Genomic DNA, 26,606 nt, shown 5'->3' with positions numbered 1-26,606 from the left:
GTATTATTATTTGAGTCGCTTCATACCCTTATTTTTCAGAGTTCGTTTAATAATAAACATGGCCAGAGTCGTCACAAATCCTAACTAACTAACCAAAACAATTAATGGAAATAATAGCGATCGATTTAACCCGTCTATTCAGATGTCGTTGTTGCGATTAATAATACTTGAGTCAAAGATTTGAAAAAAATGAGTTACTTTTCCATGAACCGAAAACAGACAAAGTGAGTTGAGAAAAGTTCAAATTATTATTCATTGTTATGAAACTTTATTAATGGCGGTCGCATAAATTTTTGCGTTTATAGACGACGTCAATAATTTTATTGGCAAATTTTAAGTAATGAAGCTTTTTTGTTTTGATCACGAACGCCTCTGTGTCGGTAAAATAAATAATGTGCTGGATCGAAAAGCCCGCTATTCAGGAAATTACAGGTTTGTGGCAAATTACAAGCAAACACGTATTGAAAGAGTTTTTTACATCGTTTGTTTGCCGATGTGGTTATTTAAGTTATTGATACTTCAGCGGGATGGGCTCATCGCAGATAAGCAGTTTTTACAATATGCGGAGAAAAAATTATTTTGCTGTTGTATCTATGGGTAAATATAATTGTAGTGCTTAATTTGTAGGTTAAAAACGCATGGTATTATTATACCGTATATGTTCCGTTTTAGTCTAAAGCATTTTTAAGCTAAGTTACATTTTAACGAAAATATGTATTAAGACCAAGTTTTCTCGTTAAGTTAGTTTTTATTTTAGAAATAAAAAATGGATTGAACATTGAACTTTTTACTATTCTCTTATATACGATTATATTGCGTTTTCGTAATTTTGGTGTCAACAAATATTCGAGCGCTTCATCGGTAGTCATTTTCTTTAATTATTTAGTATTCTTTGGTCCTTTTACCGCTCACATGCATACTCAGTCTGGTGGCGTAGGCAAGTTCTTGCGTACTCGGAGATATCGTTTAATTTCTTGCTCTATTCCAAACAAATTTTGCCTGATAACCAAGATTCGTCGGCGATTGGGAATAATTTCTTGTGACTGTGACATATCATCCACTTATCTGAAAATAGCACACATACTTTTTTGGAGCGACTTAATAATATATAAAGGAAATAAAACAACAGGTTAAATTGCCGTGATTATCTTAAACATTTTCTTTATCAAGGGAACGTTAGATTATAATCAAAAACAAAAAATCACGTTTAATTTTGCTAGTAGTTTTATTTTATTCTAAAACCAGGACAACGTTTACATTTGCTTTTTATCGAACTATCGACTGTTCCCAGACATCAACGAGACATACGAATAGGCTAATTTTGCTCGCTAAAAATCAATCCAAATTAGCAAACGGTGATCCGATGAACGAGGGTAATGTCATATTAATATATTGTAATACTAACCGACAATGCAGCATCTGCAGTCATAGCACCAAAAGGACCGATAGACAGTGTTAGTGGCTTCTGACATCTCATCATCATAACTAAAATGAAAACTTTTACCTGTTGACTGTGTTTGTACCAACTGCTGTTATAGAGGGCGTTTGCCAAATTGGCACTCTGAAATAAAGATATCCATGGCAACAAACAGGCGATTCATTCTTCAAAAGGCTCTATAATAATAATGTAGATACTATTTACCAATCTTGTGAATTCCTAGTGCATTGGTTTCAGTAGATTTGTAAATAGTATTACAGCAGCCAATGGAAGTTTATTTGAAAAATTAAAAATAGAGATAGTTAACTAACATTGAGAGAGAATTAATAAGCCATTCCGAAAAATAAAACAACTTCAATGTATCAGTTTCAACGAAGAAAATTAGAGAAATACGTTAACAAATTTGACGAAAATCGCTGTCATTGGTCATGACGTCAGCGCTCGTAGCTTGAACTTCTCGCCTCATCAATAGTTAAATGTTTTATCTGTAATATGAGATACATTCTTTGCTAGAAACGAATTTTCATTTGTCCGCCAGTAATTTTTTACTGATATTTTCTTTCTATATACCTTAGTAATTGAAATATAAGCTGCATTTATTCGGAACTATAAAATATCAGGTTTCGTCGAAAGCTTTACAGTCTATATCTGTCACAATCAAATTCATTCATGCATATGTTTTTGACATTCCAAATAATGGTATTTAGTTTACATACATGTTCGAAATACATGGTCTAAAACTGGATTTGTTTATTTTTTTAATCCTCCGCTGGTTCGCTGCTATCACTACTACAATAATTTAAATCAATCCCTTCTTATATATGGAGATTATAAAACATTTTGTAAACTTTCTTTTGTATTAAATTTTGATGTTGAAACACTTTCTATACGATTTCATTCTATCTGAACAAAACAGTTACGATACTGTACTGGATTTGCTGCTTGCTCTTCTATTTCTGAGTATGTTACCATATTCTCTAATTCTCTTAAGGTCTACAAATAGGTAGAAGGTTCGGTTTTTACCCACGCTTGAGAATCACTAATAAAAAATGCACTTGGATGGCTTTTCATATATCAGAGTTTTCACTTTCAGTTATGATTACTAAAATTTACGTATTTAGTACCCATATCTGATTACTTACTTATACTTTATTCGACAAAGCCACAACTCCGTGCTTACAAACACAACAGGGCCGCAAATAAACACGAGCACTGACGGCACGAGGCTAAGGGTACATTTTCTATCCTCGTCAATTGCCGTCTATTGTCTTATTTTTGTTTTTGTTTGTTAATATTTATTTTAAATAAATTTCATGCTCGCTACGGCTTACTACCGCGCCGTGTATTTGATTTTTGTTAATTCCGAAAATTATTGAAACATCCTATTTTATTATATGCAAGAAATAAGTCAACCAGCTCTTTAATTCGATAATTACCTGTTCTTTAACTTCGTCAGCGTTCCAAGCTAAAACCACAAGCTGAAGAAATATCAGCATTAAGTAGATAGTATGAAATACCGCGTCCTTTCCCTTAAAATAAATTACACATACAACATTGAACATTTTATAGTGATACTTTCCATTAATAGTATTCAATTGTTTTTCTGAGTTCTTATTTCGGTAACTTATAATACTATAAATATTCACAAATCGTGTTAGGTTTTGTTTGCAAGAACAATTTTGCTTTGAGCACGTCGTTAAATTTTATAAAAAATTCCAAGGTCTTTAATATTTCTTGAAACTTCATATAAACCTATAAGTTTTTAAAAAGCGAACCTGGTGAAAATGGTGTTTTGTTACACACATTACATTCGAAATGTTATATTTTAATTGGAAATACATAAATAATGTTTTATAGCACTCAAAAAGGGAGCGCTTCAGTTATAGGAGAGGTAAAATATAAAATTATTGTTATTATCTAGTCGTCTCAGAAAATTTTCGGAGTTTTTCAGTTGTTATAATATTAAATAAGGCATTTTTATAATGTCAAATGTGGAAAATAAAAATTCATTTTTGTTAAATTTATAGAGTAAAAGCAAAATAAGTATGGAAAAATAAAATATATTGTATACAGATGATATTGATTAAGCTATATAATTAGGAATTGATGGGGAGTAGAAGTTTCACAACGGTCTAAAATTTAATCACCTTTATTTTTATAAGATTCTTATTTTGCTATAGGCATTATAATAAGAGTAATGAAAACGCTCCGCAAACAATTGATAAGTCTTCAGGTTTTACAAAATAAGCAACCGAAACGTACCGATACTGTTAGAAATTATAAATCTAAATCTAGTGAAACGAGGATTCTTTCAAACTTACCGCGAATATTTGCATGATTACCGCAGCAAGCAATAAGGAAGACACGATATATTCGATTAGCAGCAACTCTTTAAATGAATTGTCCAAATCTTCCATCCAGCTGGAAACAAAAAAATATGTTCCATCGTAAACTATTCCATACACCAGTCTTACATAATCAGCTTGTGGTGACTTCTAAGGAAAACTTTCAACGTATGTAAACCAACGTCATCTACTTCCAGAAATTCATCCGTCACTGAGTATGCATCAAAATTGGCCAGGAGATATTGTAGAATTTTCAACTGGGATCGTACGAATATAATGGCGGCATTTGTAAATGCCTGCACTGATCCGCTGTATAAAGCGGTGAGAAAAACTTCGACAATCTGATGCACCAGAGCCCAAACATGGTATTTGTTCCTGTCGAATGGATACCAGAGGGGCATCGGAAGTGGTTTTTCGAGACTTACGTTGAATCCTTTGTGCGCTTTGTAAAATAGGTAGCTATTGGTAATCCCTGAGCAAAATTAACATTAGTTAGATGCCGATTGCATTAAAATTAAGTAAAAACTAACAATTGCAGGTGTTTTTCTTTAAGCAACTCTCATAAACTTAACTATAAATTAACAAATGCAATAGAAATCTAGTTGCTCTTTCACAAATTTCATAATCTGTTAAAATTACGATCAGTGGACTGTTTCCATTATTCCACTTCGGATGGCTTTGGACCAACAATAAGCAAGTATAACAGCTTCTTTTTTATTATTGTTGTCACTTTTGCTATATGATTTTTTGCTTTTCATCTTATTTTTTCAGTTCCTAGCTTTATTTTCTGTTTTTTTGAACTGGCGTTTGAAGCGACCTACCTATTTCTATCAGATATCCTCCCAACAAAAACGAGTATACCGCTACGGTGTAAGTTATCTTGGAGGAATATCGTACATGGGACTTATATATCGTTTGTATTGCTTTGTCGTCTTTTTTAAAAACCTCTTCTTCCTCTTTAATTGCCGATCTCGTTAGATTTACTAACTTGTTAGATTGACAGAGAAGCAGCTTGAGCATGAGAAGGATCCCGAATATGGTCTTCGACAAATTTTCAATTGCTATAATACAAAAAAATATGATTAGGATTTTTCGTAACACATATTCAAGCAAAATAAAAATAATAAATCCTCATTAACTTTCCAGAACAACAATGGAAAAAAATCCGAAAAATGTACAGCAACATTTGTTTATTTTATTGCGTAATTTATTTATGGTAGATTAATATTTCTTTAAACCACATAATTAATATTTACATGAAATAATCGGACCCCCAAGAAACATAACAACGCGGTTATTGTGCATTTTGTTAGCGATTTGGGGACTGCGGGGTCCTAAGTTTATTGGTTATTGAAGGCAAAGCCGTAAAAATTATTATGGAAATGGAAATATTTTTCATTATAATGACGTGGGTCATTTGTGGTCTATATTTCAGGATAAGTATTTATAAAATTCAAAACTTTTTTTAGGTAGTCATTTAACTATAATATCAATTATGTAGTATTGTATCAATTGATCAATTTTATGAGATATAAAGAAATTGGATTGATTCAATTTCACACCTCAAATTTGCATATTAGTTTCTAATTTTCCGCTAAATAATCCGGCATCTTTCACGGCGTCTTGCCGTATCCCTTTATCTTTTTCATCTAAATAGAAACTTTCTGCCCATGTGTTCGCATTATTAAAGTAACAAATTATTTCATCTAAATTATTAGTATTCTAAATATCCAGGCACTATAAAATTATATTATTAGAGCGGGATCGTACCAAACAAACGTTTCAAATTAAACATAATTATTATTATTTATTTCGAAAATAAATTACACTTGTATTTAGTAGTATTTAATTTGTTGTCTTCTCTTGAAAATTTTATATAAAACTTCCTTCAAACTGTATTACATATTTTATTCATTATTTTGCAAAAGTTTGTTATGGTTTCGGCTAAGAGTTGTCATCAAGCATTTACTAGTATTGCCGTTCCCTAAAGTTCAATTTAAAATGTTTAAATAGGAACATAAACTTAATAAACTACTTCTTAAATAAGATATTACAAATTTATCTAGTGAACTTGAACATCGGATTGTTGTCATTACGCATTTAGAAACTATAAAATGCCGAACCTTTGAGCAGAAATGTACACGAACTAAGAAAATTCAAATATATGACTAACCATAACTAATTTATTTATAATAAATAATGAAATTCTGGGTCCAAATAAGAAAAATCTAAGGCAAACTAAATGTAAAAATGTAAATGTGAAATAACATCTATTATGTAAATCAAATTATACAACGTTTATCACAAAGATTTAATCTTTACATCAACTATTTAGTTAGTAAATATATAAAGCTAATATATCCTTAAGAAACAAACACTTCTTTAAAACTGATAAACGCGTATTCCCTAATACTTAGGAGATTTGAAAAAACACATTTATTCGAATCAAACAAAGATTTACGTATTGTCTGGCCATTTATTAAAAACGGGACAAGTATTTATTTGAACAAATATTTATTTGACGCTAACAATTTTAGTATCAACATTTTTCCAAAATTTAAAATAAATATTTATTTGGGCATTATCCAAAAACACTTTTTTTAAATAACTTCAAATTTTGTAAAAGTGTATAATTTTGTAATAAATATTTAGCGGACTGGGAATTCCATTCTTATAACGCTATAAAATTAACCCAAAATACCTGACATCTTGGACAGAATATGTCTGATAGGTGGAAAATATTGGCGAAATTTGGTTAGCAAAACTTTTTTGTTCATGCAATGAAATTATTTTTTGAGTCATAATTCAATAAATTAAAACAGCATAATTTGGCGTAATTGTTGCGGTCATTATTTATTGTAATTGAGTCTGAGTTTTAGTTAACTGTTTAACATCTTACCTCCCTCCATATTATTGGCGCGATAGCGAACGACGAATTCCACTACCAACGAGACTACCAAGGTACTGTAAAATACTTGAATAGAGTATGAATAAATGGTATAGACCCAAGATGAAACTGACGAGGACGTGGCAGTTTGTAATCTCCAAATACCACCGGCGATCATGAGAAATTTGACTGATTTAAAAAGCTCCTTTTCAGTGGCCATTTCGCATCTGTCTGACGTACACGATACGGTGGCGCATATTTTAAAGAGATAGCTAAGTATATGTTTCACGTGTCGGTTGCCGACGGCATTATTAGCGAAAGCATAAAATAATAAAAAATCCAGTGGCATCGACTCGTCTTGCAGATTATACTAATTTCATTTCTTTTAAACTACCAAATTAACGCGCTAAAACCATAACTAAGGAGAGAGTACTTTTTTACAAGTACCTGCCCAAAAATCAAATGAAAAATCAGCCTCCGATTGATAAATTATATCCGTCGTTCAAACATTGTCGGCACGCCGCTGTTGCGAGGCTACTGAATAATTCTATTTTACGAAATGAACAAACAAAATTGTATGACAGACATAAACAAATTATAAGGCAACACGTAAACCGAAAACAGCTTCTATTGGTTTTCTTTTAAAATACACGCATTAGTGCACAAAGTTATAAGAACCCTAGAAAACAGTTTGTGCAAGATAAATAATGAAGTAGAATCTATGGAACATTTATAACTGTGGCTTATTGGAAAGATGCCAAAATCATATATTTGATATCATCTCTATGTAAGTGTTAAAATTTACTCACCTGCATTGCCGGGATCACTCCGATAGGACTGATTGAGAAAGTTGGAGGTTTCTGATACCTCGCCATTATTATATGTCTGAATACTTTTTGGGTCTGCTACTACAGAGCATCAGCTAAATTTTAACTCCAAAAATTAGTGATATATAATCAAATGGTGTGTGAGCTCTGAATGAAAATTACCTGTTCTTTAATTTCGTCGGAGTTCAAGTCAAAAGGTAGGGGCATATATTATTAAAAAAAATTATCAAAAAATGCATATATTTGAACTGTGATCGCTGCCAGAGTTATAACAATGGTAATGGGGATAGTTAACTTGTGGTGTTTCATAAGGAAAGCATTCAAAGTCACCTGAATGATATCGTCTGAAGTTTCGCGTTTCATTTCGACAGCGCACTTATCAAAATTAGAGAACGAATATTGTGATGTCTTGTTCTTGAGCCCTGGCAAATGTTATAATAAAGTTTATAAACGGATATACAGGGTACAGTGTGCAGAGCAGTAACACGTCTTCTTATCAAAGGGGTATCAAAGCGACATCAAGAAAGGTTTATTCAGCGTTTCATTTCAATGTTTATTTGCTTTGTTAAACGACCAATGCCTGAAAAAAATATGCGATAATTAAATTTAAACTGTCAAGAAATTATATATTTCAACAGTATAATAGGAAAACCCTTATTCAAATATTGCAGATTTAGGCATATAGTCGAAGGATTGAGCTATGGGTTCTCCACTATCACCAGTCATCGCGAATATATATATGGAAAGCCTTTGAGAAGAAAGCTCTCGACACCTTTCATCTAAAACCAAAATTATGGAAACGCTACGTCGATGACACATTTGTTATTTGGCCTCATGGTCAAGAAACCCTAGTAGATTTTCTTAGACATTTAAACTCGATACACCATAACATACGTTTTACCATTCTTATCAATAGAAAATCAGACCTAACATTGGGTCATTGTGTTTACAGAAAACCTACGCACCCAGACCGATACCTTAATGCATGGTCACATCACCATCCGGCCCAAAAATCATCGGTTATCAACTCTCTTGTTTACAGAACCGTAAAACTCTCAGCGTGAGTCATTGAATCCAAAATTAAAACACCTTACCTCTGCTCTTCTCTCTAATAATTTCCACATTAAAAAATACACTTCACCAAAACCTTCCAATAGCAATGAAGCCGAAAGTAATCCTAGACTTGCCACTGTGGTCCTTCCTTACATTCAAAACATCACTGACCATATATCAAAAGTTCTAAAGAAGTATAACATCAAAACCAGATGCATTCCATGCATGTGGGGCAAAGAATCCATTGGAGAGACCGGACGAAAAATACCAACTAGGCTCAAAGAACACGACAGAGCCTTACGACTAAGACAAATAAACTCATTAGCTGTTGCCGAACACACTCATGAAACCGGGCATAAAATTTTATTTGATAAAACTAAAATTCTTGCATGTAATCAGTTCTTCTACCAACGAAAAATCCGAGAGTCTATAGAAATCTATAAACAACCTAACAATCTTAAATGCGACTCAGGTCTCTACCTGTCAGTCATCCGAGACGGTGTTTACTTCCCTCATTCCTTCCCTCAAATGATTTCCCTTTTTGGGACAACACGTGTGGCAAGGACCAAGTTGGAACCTTTGCAAGAACTGATTTTTTCGTCTCAGAAAGTTGGTGCCATGATACATTACCATAGTATTTGGTAGTTGAGAAGAGTTTGATGATTTTACTAGTGTTTACAGCATTTCATGCATATGCGGCAAAGAATATATTGGAGAGACAGGACAAAAAATAACAACTCGGTTCAAGAGCCTTGAGACTACAACAAATATACTCATCTGCATTTGCCGAATTCTATTAGTCACAAAAAATCCGAGACCCTATAAGCAACCAGACAATCTTAATAGCGATTTAGCGATTTACCTTTCACCAATGTGAGAATCCGTCATCCAAGACAACGTTCGTGGCCCTCTTTCAGCTCAGCTCGAACAATATATAAGCAAATACAGAGTAAAATACGAGCCAGTTTCAGTCAAGCTCTGAAGAAGCCAACAGGATGATTGGCGAAACGTTAGCTAGTTCGACTCAATAAAAAACCGGCGCAGGAGGAATCCAGAAGTTTTGCAAAAAGCAAAATAAGGCTGACTCAACCATATCTTAACAAGCAGCAACAAATTTTTTGACTAATTTTCCATGACTACAAGTGAAAAAAATATTGTTATTGAGACAACAAGAAAACCGGAAGAAATATATTTAGTCATTTGCGCAGTGAAACTGCCGTATCTGGTTAAGAAATCGATTATAAGTTGGAAAATAAAGGAAACGTAGACAAATTTAATAAATTTTATATAATACAGTTACTAGATACAACAAACAAATTTGTACGGCATATGCCGTTTACTATTAACATCTATTTATACATCCATACCAAAAAAAGTGACTTTATTATTAATTGGGGGTAATTAGATGGGGTTAGCACTGGAAATTTTACCGAAAGTTCGATTTTTCTTCTGAACTTGGTTTAGAAAAAACTGATGGACACAAAATTTAATAATTTTGTGGATATTGCATTCGACCTCGTTGTATATTCATATCCTGCGTTTCGTTTGTTGAAAAACACCCTTCCCTCGACAAGCATGATTCTAGTCATAAAGTCTGGATACTGGTCTGACTACACAAGATAGAGGTAACTGGGTGCGAATATTTGTCCAACGTATATTTCTCGCTTTCTCCTACCTATTTCGCTAGATGAACATCTTTCTCTGGCATTAAAAAAAGTGAACATAGATGGAGCCACTCTCGGCTTAATCAATGTTGCCACATATATTTTCAGAAGGTCAAAACTAGTTTGGATATATTGGACAGAAATAAAAAAATGTCAAAACAATATATCTTTTTTTTTAATTGAATGCCTATGGCTTTAATTTTATGCGCGTAATAGAAAAAAAAACTTACCTGAGAAAATACTTTTCTAATTAGTTATTAAAAAAAAATTCTTATAGGAAAGCTTTGTTATGTCCTCTGTTTTTAGTCACATAAAAAATATAGTAACTTTCACCTCTTTAATTGATTTCAAAAATGCATTAAAAAAATGGTGGTTATATTATACGTTTAATAAAATGGTTCATTTTTCGTCAGGAATGCCATCCTTTGTTGAATTCATTTAATTTTTTTATTCTGTGGGCCCTTAGTTTAAAAAAAATAATAACTCACAAAATGATGTACGATGTAAAGTTTGTTTATGTTATGTTGTTAAATGTTTAGTTGAAATGGTGTCCTTGTCTCCATCAAGCATACAAATCTAACCACTCGTTAATCAATGTTCTATACAATTCAATAAAAAAATACAGTGCTATTCTCAGCACTAGAGCTGCAACTGATAATTAAATCCTTTAAAATCACTGACAAGTTATTGGTTACGAGTTTCCATACACAGAACCGCCAGAAAAATGAGACAATTTGTTATGCATAAAACACATGAAATATTCATTTTCCATTTCGCTCTAACAAAGTCCAAATTATATTTCTAAAGTTTTACATAATTTATGGATATTCTGATGTTTTCATTTTGTTGTTTCGGATGGTGATATATGTCTTTTCCGTTTTAAACGTTGCCGGACAGTCTGCAAAAAGGGGGCTCTTTCAGCACGCGTTCCAAATGGGACATTACTAAACTGTTTCGGAGGTACAGCTTATTCCGTTATCAGCCATAGTAGGAAGTTATAATGTTTCATTCATATTTGGTTGATTATTTTCTTGAAATAAATCTAGAATGTTTGCATTTTTCAGTGTTAATGAGTACCTCTACATTTGATTCTTTTTACGTTCCTCGTTTTCAAAATATAAAACAGGCACTGTTCATATAAAAGTACAAAAAAATAGAAAAATGTCATTTTCGGATGTCACTGGAATTAGTAATTTTAATGTAACTAATGGGCTGAATACCACTTTCAAATTTAAAGAAAAAATGTATTTAATTGTATGGAGAAAGGAATAGGAACATTTTCTTAGCTTATTGGTTAACAAAACATGTCTTTTTTAGATTTTATAAAAATGTTTTATTAAAATAACACCAAAATTGTAAAATTAACTTAATTAATTAACTTAAAACTCTCCACAACCAGTTGAGTGGTCCTGTATATTCCAATTCAATAACACTACTCCATATAAAAAAAAAATAAATAATCGACCCTTCTGGTAATTTTTCTTAAGCCTGTGGAACGTTTTCTCTTAAAATGGACCATTTAATGCACTCTACACCAAATTTAAGTGAGGTTTGATAACGTCCTATTTTTAGTTAAATGTTTGATGGTGTTCGTGGTACATGGATTATCTATATTTATAAGTCTCAGGGTTACTGTGTTAAATACCTTTTTAATATTTATTTGACCAGAATTTAGTTGCAGTTAGGTTTTATATTTTTATTTGGGAATTTGTGCTACGTTTTTTTAGTATTATTGTTGGGCTGGCGCTTTCCTTATCTCCTTTTAATTTCTCGTAGTTTTCTTAGGGTACTTACGGTAAATTTTGTCCCGCACGTTGTACGTGGTGTTCATTTTTTGATACTTTTCCTTGATATCTCGCTTATTTTCAAAGATAAGGAGTTGCGCTTTTTTTCTGTGATACTAGTGAAATTGAAAAATTGAGCTTTTTGGACACACACCAATGTAAAAATGCATTCGTGTAGATATTTTTTTGTAAAATATAATAAGGTAGTTAATTTTGCCCTAATGTATTCCCCATTTTACATTATGAGATAAATATGGTCGCATCGGAACACTCCATACCTTTTTAACTATTTCAGTCAGTTTCAGATATGGTGATATTGAAAATGATAAGAGATACGAAGATGGTTAGGTTAGAAAAATTAAAGACTAATAACGTGCTGTTGAAAAAACTAAAAAATTCCCATCACTTGAGGAGATATGATGCTTTTTAAAGAGATATAAAAAATAAGGATCACATTCTCATTGGCACTTTTTGAGCTCTACAAAATAGCGTTGAGAGATTTTGAGTACGCCGTTTCTTTTCCGCTAAATCATCTTCAACTCTATTTATTCATATGGTTATGTTATATCGTATGCAACAGTTGAAGCTATTTAAATAACTACCCAGAGAAGGCAACCGAGTACAAACATTTTTGGAAGAGTAACTACAAATCTTAAGCAACAAGTTGCGTTTATGAAAGTAGTTTTATCCAGAAATAAAATAGTTATTGTCCGAATGTTCCTTATAATTTTTTTTGTATTAAGTTCTTTTTAAGTGATTTGTTTAATGAATTAACATGTGACGTGATCTACCTATGTAGCTATCTTGTTTATTTATTTATAACGCCAGCTACACCAAAACTCCTATTCAACCCGAATACTCTGGAAACACTACTGATGTTGTTGACAGTATCTAGTTATTTTTAAGATTGGTTTTATTTTTCCATATTTTATTGATTAAATTTTGTAAAATGCGGTATACCGTCTGGTGGCGTAGGCTTACTTTCTCGCATATGTCGCAACATTTGAGCACTTTTTTCCGATTTGCCGAGGCTGAACAATCTTCGCTTCGCTTGTCTAATTGAACAGACCATTTTAGGTTTTATTTATTGCTTTATTCCAAACATGGCCACACTTTTTGAGCGGCTGGGAATAATTTTTTGTGGCGGTGACATTTCGTCTGATTTAATCTGAAAATATCACACACACATTTTTGGAGTGACATCTTCATCTTAGTTTTGCACAACGTATTCATAGTCGTTCAAGCTGTTTAAATGACATATCCTAATTAAACTAAGTAAATGAATGATGTCGTTTTTTCCCAAGAAGACGTAAGTACGTCTTGGGATTTTTTTGAGTACTAGAATTTCATACCAGAAATCACATTCACTGCTTCCCTGGAATTTTACTCGATTTTGGTTCTACGATAAGCATTTCCTAGTTTAATTTGCTTTTAGTTTAACTAATAAACAGTCAATAAAATCATGATCTATTGCGAAACATCTACAATCGTTGGACGAATTGCACCAGTGCAAGTGGTTTGTCATATCTAATCATTATGACCTGAATGAAAACTTTAACATCTTGGCTTGGTTAGTAGCAACTACTGTTATAGAGAAGGCTTTCCAAATTTGCACTCTGAAATAACAAGATTAAAACGCCTCAGAAATCAACCAATTTTTGACTTATTATTTTTATTATTTTGTCACACTTGAATTTGGTTCGCCAGTGCATTCCTATCATGAAGTAGGTCACTGTTTTGCCTATATTAATCATAGTCGCCATTATATACCGGAGGGCTTCAATAATAAAGAAAGCACGGTGACGACTTAAGTCTTTTTACGCTGTATACCAGTATTAAGTTACAATAAATAAATGAAACAAAACAATAGGTTAAATGACCGTCCTACGGGAATACATTTATGTGGGTGCTGTTCTAACCTCAAAAAAAAAAATAGAAAAATTATATTTCAACAATTAATATTATGATTAAAATATAAATGGGCGTAGGAATGAGACAATATAGACGCTATGTACTTTTTAATCAATGAATCGACACAGCTGCTACTTAGTGAGATGTCAGCAACAGTGTTAATGGATGCTGCGATAATACCTTACCTTCCTTTAAACTAGTCAATGCCAGTGCAAATTTTAGCCTTCCTGAGAAGACGCTATCATCTATTTCAGTCTCTCGTAATCTCAATGCATATATTCTTCAGATCTTTCGTTATGTTATCTCGCTGCGCGAATGTTATTATATAATTTTTAAATTTATTTTTTCCAATTTTTATTTTAAACATTTACTTTGCCAAGGGAAGGTAAAATTATAAGCACAAACGATTTTCTAAATCACGTTTAATTTTGTTAATAGTTATTCTAAAATTACGATAACATTTACATTTGATTCTTATCGAACTATTGACTGTTGCCAGACATCAGTGAGACATACGAATAGGCTAATTTTGCTCGCTAAAAATCAATACAAGTTGGCAAACGGTGATCCGATGAAAGAGCAATATGTCATATTTTAATACTAACCGACAACGCAGCGTCTGCAGTCATAGCACCAAAAGGACCGATAGACAGTGTTAGTGGCTTCTGACATCTCATCATCATAACGTGAATGAAAACTTTTACCTGTTGACTGTGTTCGTACCAACTGCTGTTATAGAGGGCGTTTGCCAAATTGGCACTCTGAAATAAAGATTTCAAACTCCATAATAATAATGTAGATACTATTTACAAATATTCTGTATTCATTGTGCGTCGAATCCAGAAGATTTGTAAATAGCATTACAGTATCGAATGGAAGTTTTTTTGAAAAAGTACAAAAAAGATAGTAACATAATATTGAGAGAGTATTAATAATCCCTTCGGAATAATAAAAAAACTTCAATGCTTATCAATCAATAGGCTTATCATTTCAAATTTGACGAAATTCGCTTTTATTGGTCATAACGTCAGCGCTCGTTTCTTAACATTCTCGCCAGCCGCACCAGCAGCTAAACATTTTCATATGTGTAATATGAGATATGTTCTTTGCTAGATATTGATTATCATTTTTCCACAAGAAAATCTTTACTGAAATTCGCTTTCTATAAACTTTAGTAATTAAATAAACGCTGCATATATTCCTATCTATAAAATATCAGGTTTACTGACTATATATGTCACAAGCAAATGTTGACATTCCAAATAACTAACTGAGGCATTTTTCCGAAAGATTTGATTGATTTGGTTTAAATTGTATTAAGTATAAACAAACATACATGGTCCAGAACTGGATTTATTTATTTTTCTAATCCTCCACTAGTTCGCTGCTATCACTACTACACGAACTAATATCTATGCCTATTTATGCAGATTATAAAACATTTTTCAAACTTTTTTTTGAGTTAAAAATTTGATGTTGAAACACTATACGATTTCATTCTATCTGAATATCTTTGCTAGGATACTGTACTGAATTTGCTGATTGCTGCTCTATTTCTGAGGATGTTTATAGTTACCCTTGAGAATCAGAAATAAAGAATGTATTTGGGTGGCTTTTCATTTATCAGAGTTTTCACTTTCAGTTATGATAACTAAAATTTACCAATTTCGTACCCGTAACTGATTACTTAACCGATTCATGCTTATTCCTTATTCGACAAAGCCATGACGCCGTGCTTATAACCAGAACAGAGTCGCAAATTAAAACGAGCACTGATGTCATGAATCACGGGTGCATTTTCTAGCATCGTCAATTGTTTATTTACATTTTACAATTTTTATGGTTAATACTTATTTTAAATAAATTTCTAGCTTGCTACTGTTTACTACCTCGTAGTATATTTGATTTATATAAATTATCAAAAATATTGAAACTTCCTATTTTATTTATGCAATATATAAGTCAACTACCTCTTTGATTAGATAATTACCTGTTCTTTAACTTGGTCAGCGTTCCAAGCTAAAACCACAAGCTGAAGAAATATCAGTATTAAGTAGATGGTATGATATACCGCGTCCTTCCCCTTAAAATAAATTGCAAATACAATATTCAACATTTTATATTGATACTTTTCACTAATAGTTTTCAATTGTTTTTGTAAATACCTTTTCGGTAACTTATAATACTATAAGTATTCAAAAATTATGTTAGGCTTTATTGCAAGAACAATGTTGCCCTGAGCAGGTAGGTAAGTTCTATAAAATCTCCCAAGGGGTTTAATATTACTTGAAAGTCCATATAACCTAGAAGTTTTTAAATAGCGAAACGAGTGAATATGTCTTTACGTTACACATATTACATTCGGCATATTACATTGTAATTGCAAAAAAAAAGAGATATAAATTTAACTTTCAGATTTTTACCCAAATTATGTTTTCGAGCTTTCAAAAAGACGGCGCTTCAGTTTTAGGAAAAGTAAAATATAAAATTATTTGTATTAAATGGTCGTCGCAGGAAATTTTCGAAAATAAAAATTAATTGTTGTCAAATTTCTAGAGTAAAAGCATGACGAGGATACGAATTGAAATATATTGTAAACAGATGATACTGAAAAAGCCATATAGTTCGAAATAAATGGGGAGTAAAAGTTTTACAATGGACTAAAATTTGGTCACCCGTATCTTTATAAGATTCTCGGCTTATTTGCTATAGGCGCTATAATAAAAGTAACGAAAACGCTCAGCCGACAATTGATATCTTTTCAGGTTTTATAAAATTAACAGATCAAACGAACTTACCTGAAGTGAAGTTCGATCTGAATTATATGAAGCCTCGTCGAAATAATTAAGTAAAACGTAGTACCTTTCACTTCGTGTTCGAACTACACGCATTTTAAAGAAACCGATTTTTTTTGTTCCCTGCACTCCGCTACCATCGTAGATGTTTAAAGAAATTTGCAACAATTATAAATATGTAGTCTATTCCTCGAGGAAACGAAATTATCACAAAAGTATGGTAATAAACGATTGTTCAACACTAAACAAAAGACTACCTTTGTAACTTAAACCGAAATACATGTAAAGAGTAATGAGAGATTAAGAGCCCAGAACAGCCTCGGCAAAATTGGACTATTTTAACAAACGGCGTTGATAGCAATAAGCAAATGTTTTTGACTCTTCAATCCATCCTGCTGCCTGCCTAATTATATCCATTCTTGCTCCCTTAGGAGCCGCGGCGGATATGGCTGCATGACGTGTACTATGGGCAGTAAATATGGATTTATCAACACCACTACATTTGAGAACTGTCTACTCCATCTACTAATGGAGTTAGGTTTTGCATTTTTAAAAGGCTTTTTAAAAGTAGTAAATAGTGATTTGCACTGGGAGTTTCTTAATTTTGAATTAATAATGAAGAATCTGCTTTATAAAATGGCAAAACTAGAGTTCGCTGTAATCTATTTAAACCAGATGTCTGGAGTCGCTCGTCTCTATATTAGAGATTTCAATACTAGCCAACGTCTGAACCCTTTGTCCGGTACTAAACGCTAATAGTGCTGCTAACTTATAAGTTAATTTTTGTAAGGAAATGTTATTAATAATAATAATTTAATTTATTCACGTATTAATAACCAATGAAAAGCACACGGTTCAGATGAACAAAATAAGATATCTTGAGCCTCCGTGGAATATTTTTATGTAGTTAAGGACATTAGACGGGTCCCAAATAGAAGCTATATTTGGGTTTGTTAGTCTAAAATCATTGGCAAAATATAATCCTGCTATTTGAGCTATTCCACATCTGTATGAGCTCAAGGTCCAGTAAGAAGCGCCTTCATTAAAAAACAATGTCAAAAATGTTTTAAGGGATCTGGTACAGATACTGAAAATACATTTAGAATTTCTTGCTTGCAAGACTCTCACCAAAGTTTTAAACAGGGATTATACTGCTTAATGGCACCACTGGTAATGGAAGCCATACAAATATCCAGTGATGTGTCAGGTACTCCGCCTAACTGCAATGCTTGCCGGATAAGAGTTCTGCTACCAACTTAATCCATTATTTAAAAAATACTAGTTTTCACAAAAACTTCGTTCGTTTTTGGTAGGGATAAGCTTTGCAGGGTAACAGTAGTATTACTATGGTTTATTATGCTTTGGATAATGTTATTAATATTTTGAAGATATTTGATACGTAAGTGGTGTATTGTACTGTTGATCAATAAAAATGATAAATTTAAAAATTATAAATAATGATAATTAGAAACAAGATAAGTTTACTTGTAGTTATAGTCAATAAATATTGTTGACTTTTTCTGTTAAAGTGAAAAGAAATCGAAAAGTTTTTAAAATAGGTATATGCGTGACGAGCCCTATCATAAGAGAGAAGTAAATCTTTACTTGGGTAAAATGAATTAATTTACTAACAAGCACTACACCGAAAATGCCCGTTGCTTTAGCTTCAATTATCTTATGCAAACAATGTAATACGATCGTGAAAAGTGGGAATGCATAAATATAAAAAGTTAACCAGTTAACTGTACCGCATAACTTTCTGGATCTCTCAGCCAAGAAAAAAACCGTTTACGTATTTTATTAACTCCTGATGCAAATACGTCAATATTGGACCTATTAAATTTACGGGTTATTTTTTGAAATGCCTCATTATTTAACTGCCCCTCGGTTTCAGTTTCCAACTGCCTAGATTCCTTGTCTGCCTCCATATTATCCTGAGTTTTAATATACGATGCATATACATAAATTTCCCTTTTTTCGCACCATTGCTATATTTTTCTTGCTGAGTTAAGTTTAGGATAACGAACGGAACCAATTCGATTAATGCCTGCTTTTGTTGTAGTGTTATCTATCCGGCATAAATAATACAATTAGAAATGCAACTGGCAAAGTATTTTATAGCAGCCAGGAGTTCTAGATAGTTTATATGTTCCTGCATTTCGCCTTTGTTCCAGAAACCACGGGCCCTGTTTTCCTCACAGTAACTGCCCCAACCAATTGTCGACGCGTCAGAGTGAATATCAGGAGAGGAAAAGTCTCCCCGAGATTTTATAAACGAAATTGCTTTTACTATTTCAATTTTTTTTCTGTATGAACATCCGTACATAACTGCCCGGCAAGCCGAGATCAAAACACCAATAAAGTGAGCAAATTTCCTGATTCTGCATATTTTACGTTCTAAATGTTTTATAGAAAGCTTGATAATTTTTTGTTTTTTAAGCTGCGTCATATTAACTAGGTTATAGGTAAAACCTAAGAAGGTGCAAATCTGGTGAGGGATATAAGTGCTTTTAGAAAAGTTATAATAAACTCTAAAAATTCCCATAATTTAACAGTTTCCTGCGTTACTTTCACACTCCTAAATTGTGTTTCCTATTAATAAAAGGTCATCTAGATATAACACAGAGATGAATCCTTTTTTCCTTAAAAAACTTAAGATAGGTTTCATTAGTTTTGTAAAAATTAGACGAGCACAATTTAACCCGAATGGTATACAGGTAAATTCATAAAGTGAATTACTAAACCGAAACCGTGGGTATTCTATTCTATTCTGCCTTGTTAGCAGACAATAAAAAATAGGCATCTTTAAGATCCAATATTGCCATGAAACAATGTTTATTTATTACTTTTATAACAATTTTATGATCCTCTATTTTGAAATGGTTAGCATTTATATATTCATTAAGATGTTTGAGACTTAGTTTAAACCTCTGTAAACCGTCTGGTTTTGAAGTAAGGAATATTTTCGACATAAATAGTTCTTTACAAGATTTAGCTTGACTATGTCGCCCTTCTCTAAAAGGTCATATATCGAATCTTGTTCACGTAAAGGCCATTTAGTCTCACGTGATGCACAAAATTGCAATGGCGGTCGTGCGAAAGGTATTTTGATACCCTGAATCCAAGACAAAACACACTTGTCTTTAGCTAGATACGACCAGGCTTGAAAAAAATATCTGAGTCTACCAGCGATTTTACTAGCCTTATACTTTACTATTGGTATATGATCTTCTGTCCTTGTCTCTCCGGCTTGCGCAACCACTTGTCCTGTGTTTTATGATACCGTCGGATTTTCCGAGGCGAGCTCTTGGTGTTTAAAGGACGCTTAGGATATGAGCCTGTCCTCTAGGAGGTCCTTTCCAAACAGCCATTCATGGTTTGGCGCATTAAGTAAAGTATCCTATTTAGACTCTCGTTGAAGTTCAGGGCTACGAGCTCTCTACGAGAAAGCGTCTCTTGGTGAAATAAATCGGTCAACAACCGCCCAGCTTCGCCTAGTTGCTGAATGGGTCCTACACTCCTTCCCCCCCCCATCCCCTTTGATTTTAAAAGGGTAGTAATCGTCAAACCAATAGCCGATATGGCTGCGCTAATCTGCGCCTGGATATCACACAACGTTTTGTCCCTTCGAACCACTGAATCTTAACAGGCACTAATCACCAAAGGAGTTAGGGGGAGCTAGGGAAATGTAGTTCCTCGGGTGAGGAAATTTCCTAATTAACTCTTGCCAAGTCCCTTATTTGAAATTCCAGACCATATTTTTCAAAGGTTTTTTGGATTTGATGGACTCAAGTTAGACGCCTGAATAACATTCTTTCCAAAAGAAATAATACCTCCTGATCCATACTGATGTCGTTATCAGATTTAGAGCTTTGATCGCCAGTGATCAATGATGCTTGGTCACAAATTTCATCATCCTCTCGAATTCGAGAAGAACCGGCGTCGTCCTTGCGCCCATATAAACTAACAGAGGGAGCAACAGAATCTCGCTCTGTATGATGATAGCGCCGTAAAAGCTTTGCCAATGATGCTAGAGAGGTCTCGTCCTCGGACCTCTCATCGCAGTTTTTACGCAAACTGGAACTTGGCCACGAAACTGCATACCATGGCGGCGGCTGGGACCATCACACTCAAAATATTTTTGAGATTTGCCAACATCCTCGTGCCTTTGATCGGAAAGTTTGTCAACATCACCGTGACCCTGTTTAGCGGATTTGGCAACATCGTCGTGCCATCGATGCCGCTTTTCAGATTTGTCGTCATCTTTCTGCACCTGCGCCGTTTCTAAATCAGTCAGTTGTTTACGTATAACAATTAATTATTTTTAAATTAACATTATCCTGCTCCTCTGCAATTCCTTTTTCGTTTAGTTAAAACTTTTGGCATTCCAATTCTTACCTGGATAACGCACAACACAGAAAAACACTATACGTTCGTGACTATGTAATGCGATACACTCGGCCGAGCAAACGACGCGCGACGCATGCAGTTTGACACGCGATGAAAGAATGAGGTAAGACGCCGGGATGACGGACCGATGATAGCGGAGTGCAGGGAACAAAAAAAAAATCGGTTTCTTTAAAATGCGTGTAGTTTGAACACGTTTTACTTAATTATGAAGACGAGGCGGAATATAATAGGCAACCATAACGTACCCTTACTATTAGAAGATCTAAATGTTAATCTAATGAAACGAGGTTTCTGTCAAACTTACCGCGAATATTTGCATAATTACTGCAGCAAGCAGTAAGGAAGACACGATATATTCGATCAGCAGCAACTCTTTAAAAGAATTATCCAAATCATCCATCCAGCTGGAAACAAAAAAAAAATCGTTCCATCGTAAACTATTCCATGCACCTGCCTTACATAATCAGCTTGTGGTGACTTCTAACGAATACTTTCAACGTGCGTAAACCAACGTCATCTACTTCCAGAAATTCATCCGTTACTGGGTATGCATCAAAATTGGCCAGGTGATGCTGTAGAATTTTCAACTGGGATCGTACAAATATAATGGCGGCATTTGTAAACGCCTGGACTGATCCGCTGTATAAAGCGGTAAGAAAAACTTCTACAATCTGATACACCAGAGCCCAAACGTGGTATTTGTTCCTGTCAAATGGATACCAGAGGGGCATCGGAAGTGGTTTTTCGAGACTTACGTTGAAACCTTTGTGTGCCTTGTAAAATAGGTAGCTATTGGTAATCCCTGCGGAGAATTAAGTTAGCTGCCGATTGCATTAAAATTAAGTCAAAACTAGCAATTGCGGTTGCTTTGCAAGAAGCAACTTTCATAAACTGAATTATAAATTGATAAATGCAATAGAAAACATTACATTGCCCTTTCATTCAGTTGATATTATTGCCCTAGTCTCCTGTCTACTCTTGGATGCCATGTATCTCCAAAACAGATGCACCCAATCATTGCTATCACTTCACGGGCAATCCAGTATAACGGACTATGGCATAAAACGTTTTGGTTCGAGACCAACCGAGGGGGATTAACAGAAATTACGATCACTTCAGATAGCTTTGGACCAACATAGTGCAATATAATTGTTTAGTTATCTCTGCTATATGATTTTTTGCTTTTCTGCTTATTTTTTCATTAATTTATTGGATTAAATAGAAAAATAATTGATTCACAGTATATCAGAATTTATTTCCACTTTTAAAGCAGTAAGAATACATATTTCTTCTTCAAGTGCCTATTCGTTCTGATTATTGGCAGTCAATCTAGCTTTGCGACTAAATAATTGGGTTGTTGTTGGTTGTTGGTGGTGTTGATTCTAAATGTTTTTGCATCCGTTCTAGTACTTTTTTGTTGGTCACTCTGTTGATCCATATTCTTCGGTAAAGCCACATTTTAAAGACCTCCGCCCTTTTTTCGGTTATTTCAGTAGATGTTAATTACTCAGTTCCATAGAAAAAGTATGGACAAACTATACGATCTATTGATTTTGATGTCTATCTTGAGACTGTGGTGACTTTTAAACAATTTAGCCATTTGATTGGAGGTGGCGCCTACTTACTCTGTTCTAATTCTAATTTCCTGTGACTGATTCCAATCCTCGCTAATTATGATTCCCAAGTAGATGAATTGTGAAACCCTTTCTATATGTGTGTTGTTAATCATAAGGTCTTACCTCGCACCTATTTCTGTTTTTCTATTCTTTGTTGAGTTCTAAGCCATATTGACGGCTCATATCTGTTATCACAATATCATCATCTAGAAGAATTTCTATGTCTGTATTTTCAAGGGCTTCACTGAAGATTTCTTCTGAGTACAGATTTAAAATGAGTGCCGATGCACCCCTGCCTAACTTCACGGGGATTGCGTCGATCTGCTCGCCCATACTGATCTTAATATGGGCTGACTAAAGGTTCCTGATAATTCTGAGATCTTTATTATCTATTCACGTCTTTCTCAAAACCTCCATCATCTTTTCATGCCTTATTTTGTCGAGATCTTTTTTATAGTCAATAAAACAAGCGAAAATATCACAGTTCATATCCCTGCAATGTTGGAAGAATACTTGCATTCAAAACGCATCCCTTGTGCCCACATGCTTCATCAATCCAAACTGGGTGTTAGATAATCTTTCCTGGCATATTTATAGACTATCCGAAGGCTGATTTTAAGGAACACCTTCAGTATGTGACTCATAAGACTGATAGTTCGATAGTCACCACCTGTTTTGGCCCCCTGTTTCTTTGGTAGGACTATAAATTCTGCGATTAGCAATTTTTTGGGAGGTCCCCACTTGGTAGGTGTTATTGAATATATTAGTCAGTAATTTAACCGATTCATCATCAAGAAGTTTAAAGAATTTCGAATGCATTTCATCTGGTCCTGAGTTTTTCCTGATTTTAATTTGTTAATGGCGACTCTAACTTCATCTGTCATTGTAGTGGGTCCAGATTCCGTATATTTATCAGAAAATAATTGTTCTATGTACTTTTTTGTGTAATATCTTCTCTGCATGTTGTCGCAATAGCTAGAGCCAGGCCATCTCATCTCACTCGTCCATAATTTATATTTTCAGTGCTATCATCTCTTTCAAGGCGTTATGAATTTTACCAGCTTGGGTCATTGTTTTGACGTACCAGGTGCGTTTTCCCTTAATGTTTTTTTTTGTCTTTTTTACCTTGCAAATGTTTAGCAGGCTTACGACCGGGAAGGTCTTGTCCTCCTCTGTCGGGACTTGGATCCGAATTCCAGGATCAGTAGGGATACTAGTTATACTAGTCATGTTTATTGTACTAGTGACTAATGCCAGACAAAAAGGTGCCCTTATCCTTACCCCTCCACCCGAAGCTGTTGATCGATAAGCTTATACCGGCGATCATTCCGTATTGTCCTCAGTTGATCCACCGGTGCTTATTTGGCAAGACTTATTAGCCGATCCTGTATATCTATCAGCAATTGGGGCTTGCCGTGTAGATGTGTTCTCCACGGAGCTTAGAAAACTTTCTTACTTAGTTCAGAACCCCTCCCCTATAGAATCTGTGAACCCGCATATTTACTTAGCTTTATTTTCTGTATTTTTGAACTGGCTTTTGAAGTGACCTACCTATTTCTATTAGATATCCTCCCAACAAAAACGAATATACCGCTACGGTGTAAGTTATCTTCGAGCAATAACGTACATGGGACTTATATATCGTTTGGATTGCTTTGTCCTTTTTTTCAAAAACTCCCTCTTCCTCTTTAATTGCAGATCTCGTCAGATTCACGAACTTGTTGGTTTGGCAGAGTAGCAGTTTGAGCACGAGAAGGATACCGAATATTGTCTTCGACAAATTTTCGATAGCTATAATACAAATATATATGATTATGATTTTTCGTAACAGATATACGAGCAAAGTAAATATAATAAAGGCTCATTAACTTTCGTGAACTACACTGAAAAAAAAATTACCAAAAATTACAAGAATTTTTTTTAATTTAGTTTATTGTTTGTATATTTATTTGATACCAGCAGTGTGAATTTGAATATTTTCCATTATTTGTTTTTTTGTAAATTTATTTATGGCAAATAATTGTTTATTTAACCAAGTAATTAATAACTATGTTTAACAATCGGACCCTCTAACAAACATGACTTTCCTTATCTCAACGCGGCTATTGTGCTTTTTTTTAGCAGTTTGGTAACTGCAGGGTCTTAAGTTTATTTGTTTTTGAAAGCGAAACTGTAACAATTATTATGAACATGGAAATATTTTTCATTATAATGGCGTGAGTCATTTGTGGTACTTACAAAATTTAAAACTTTATGTAGGTGGTCATTTAAATATAATATCCATTATGTAGTATTCTATGTAGATCAATATTCCAAGGCATAAAGAAAGTGAATTAATTCAATTTTACACCTTAAATTTGAATATTTAGTTTTTTAATCTCAATAGAAACTCTCTACCCACCTGTTCGCACAATTTAGGTAAGAAATTATTTTATCTTAATTAATAGTATTTCCTTTAACTAACTGTCCAGCCACAATAAAAAAATACATTGTCAGGTCGAGGTCATACCAAAGTAATATTTAAGATTAAACTTAATTATTAATATTTATTTCTGAAAAATTTTCTTGTTCTAGCGAAGATGAACCACTGACTAAACAACATGTAATTTAAAATCAATATATATTACATATCTTAATTGTTGTTTAGAAAAATGTTGTTATAGTTTCAGATTATTAATAAAAAGTTATTTATTAAGCATTTGCTAGTATTTTTTTAATCACCATTCCCTATAGTTCAATTTAAAAATTTTAAATATGATTATCAACTGAATACATTAGTTCTTCAATAAAATGTTACAAATTAATCTACTTTATTACTTTATTATAAATCAGATGGCTGTCATTGCTGATTTAAAAACTATAAAATGCCGAACCTTTAAGCAGAAATGTACATGAACTAATAAAATTCAGTTCTATGACTAAGCAACTAATTTATTTATATCAAATAATGAAATCCTCGTTCCAAATAAGAAAGAAATCTGAAGTCAAATAAATGTCTTTCATCCAAGTAACATCAGCTATGTAAATAAAATTACATAAATATTTGACCTAATTCATCAACTATTTAATTAGTTAATATACACAAATTATCCTTATCAAACAAAAAAATCTTTAAAACCCATAAACGCGTACCTCCCTAAATAATACTTTGGATGTTTTAAAAAACATATTTATTTGAATCAAAGAAACATTTATCGCCTCGCCATCCATTAAAAGTGGGACAATTATTTTTCTACAATTTAAAATAAATATTTATTCGGACATTATCCAAAAATACTTCAAATTTTATAAAAGTGTATAATTTTGCACTATATTTTTAGCGGACTGGGAATTCTATTCTTAGAACGCTATAAAATTAAACAAAAATACTTGACATCTTGGACACAATATGCCTGATAGATGGAAAATATTGGCGAAATTTGGTTAGCAAAACTTTTTTGTTTATGCAATGAAATTATTTTCTGAGTCATAACTTAATAAATTAATAGCGTACAATTTGGCGTGATTGTTGTGGTCATTATTTATTGTAATTGAGTCTGAGTTTTAGTTAACTGTTTAACATCTTACCTCCCTCCATATTATTGGCGCGATATCGAACGATGAATTCCACTATCAAGGAGGCTATCAAGGTACTGTAAAACAATTGGATAGAGTATGAATAAATGGTATAGACCCAAGATGAAACTGACGAGGACGTGGCAGTTTGTAACCTCCAAATACCACCGGCGATCATGAGAAATTTGACTGATTTAAAAAGCTCCTTTTCAGTGGCCATTTCGCATCTGTCTGACGTACACGATACGGTGACGGATATTTAAAAGGGAGAGCTAAGTACATGTTTCAACATATGTCGGTCGCCGACGGTATTATCAGCGA

General features: G+C 33.3%; 2 protein-coding genes across 5 annotated transcripts; both read right to left on the bottom strand.

Annotated features, from left to right (window-relative positions):
- Positions 1–874: 874 nt before the first annotated feature.
- Positions 875–6,889, bottom strand: LOC132705362 (odorant receptor 67b-like). 4 transcript variants are annotated; one of them, XM_060675912.1, is made up of 8 exons: positions 6,805–6,883; positions 6,683–6,747; positions 4,605–4,844; positions 3,913–4,255; positions 3,760–3,859; positions 2,875–2,967; positions 1,406–1,561; positions 1,087–1,328 (listed from the first exon to the last, which is right to left on the bottom strand). In XM_060675912.1, exons 1-8 carry the CDS (start codon positions 6,846–6,848, stop codon positions 1,275–1,277), a joined length of 1,095 nt encoding a protein of 364 aa, XP_060531895.1. In that variant the 5' UTR covers positions 6,849–6,883; the 3' UTR covers positions 1,087–1,274. The 4 variants fall into 4 exon arrangements, with proteins under 4 accessions (XP_060531894.1, XP_060531896.1, XP_060531895.1 ...); XM_060675911.1 differs by lacking the exon at positions 1,087–1,328 and adding an exon at positions 875–1,065 and having other exon boundaries at positions 6,683–6,889; XM_060675909.1 differs by having other exon boundaries at positions 1,088–1,328; positions 6,683–6,889.
- A 7,436-nt stretch (positions 6,890–14,325) lies between these two features.
- LOC132705363 (odorant receptor 49b-like) lies at positions 14,326–26,519 on the bottom strand. The gene is made up of 8 exons (XM_060675914.1): positions 26,420–26,519; positions 26,298–26,362; positions 24,282–24,521; positions 21,574–21,916; positions 21,419–21,518; positions 15,900–15,992; positions 14,515–14,670; positions 14,326–14,445 (listed from the first exon to the last, which is right to left on the bottom strand). The coding sequence occupies exons 1-8, from the start codon at positions 26,503–26,505 to the stop codon at positions 14,392–14,394; spliced, it is 1,137 nt and encodes a 378-aa protein (XP_060531897.1). The 5' UTR covers positions 26,506–26,519; the 3' UTR covers positions 14,326–14,391.
- Between the last annotated feature and the right edge of the window lie 87 nt (positions 26,520–26,606).

This window comes from Cylas formicarius, unplaced genomic scaffold (assembly GCF_029955315.1).
Source record: "Cylas formicarius isolate icCylForm1 unplaced genomic scaffold, icCylForm1.1 PGA_scaffold_7__23_contigs__length_41026272, whole genome shotgun sequence".
Lineage (NCBI taxonomy): Eukaryota > Metazoa > Arthropoda > Insecta > Coleoptera > Brentidae > Cylas > Cylas formicarius.
The sequence above is the reverse complement of the archived record's forward strand: the minus strand, read 5'-3'. Positions and strand labels throughout refer to the sequence as shown.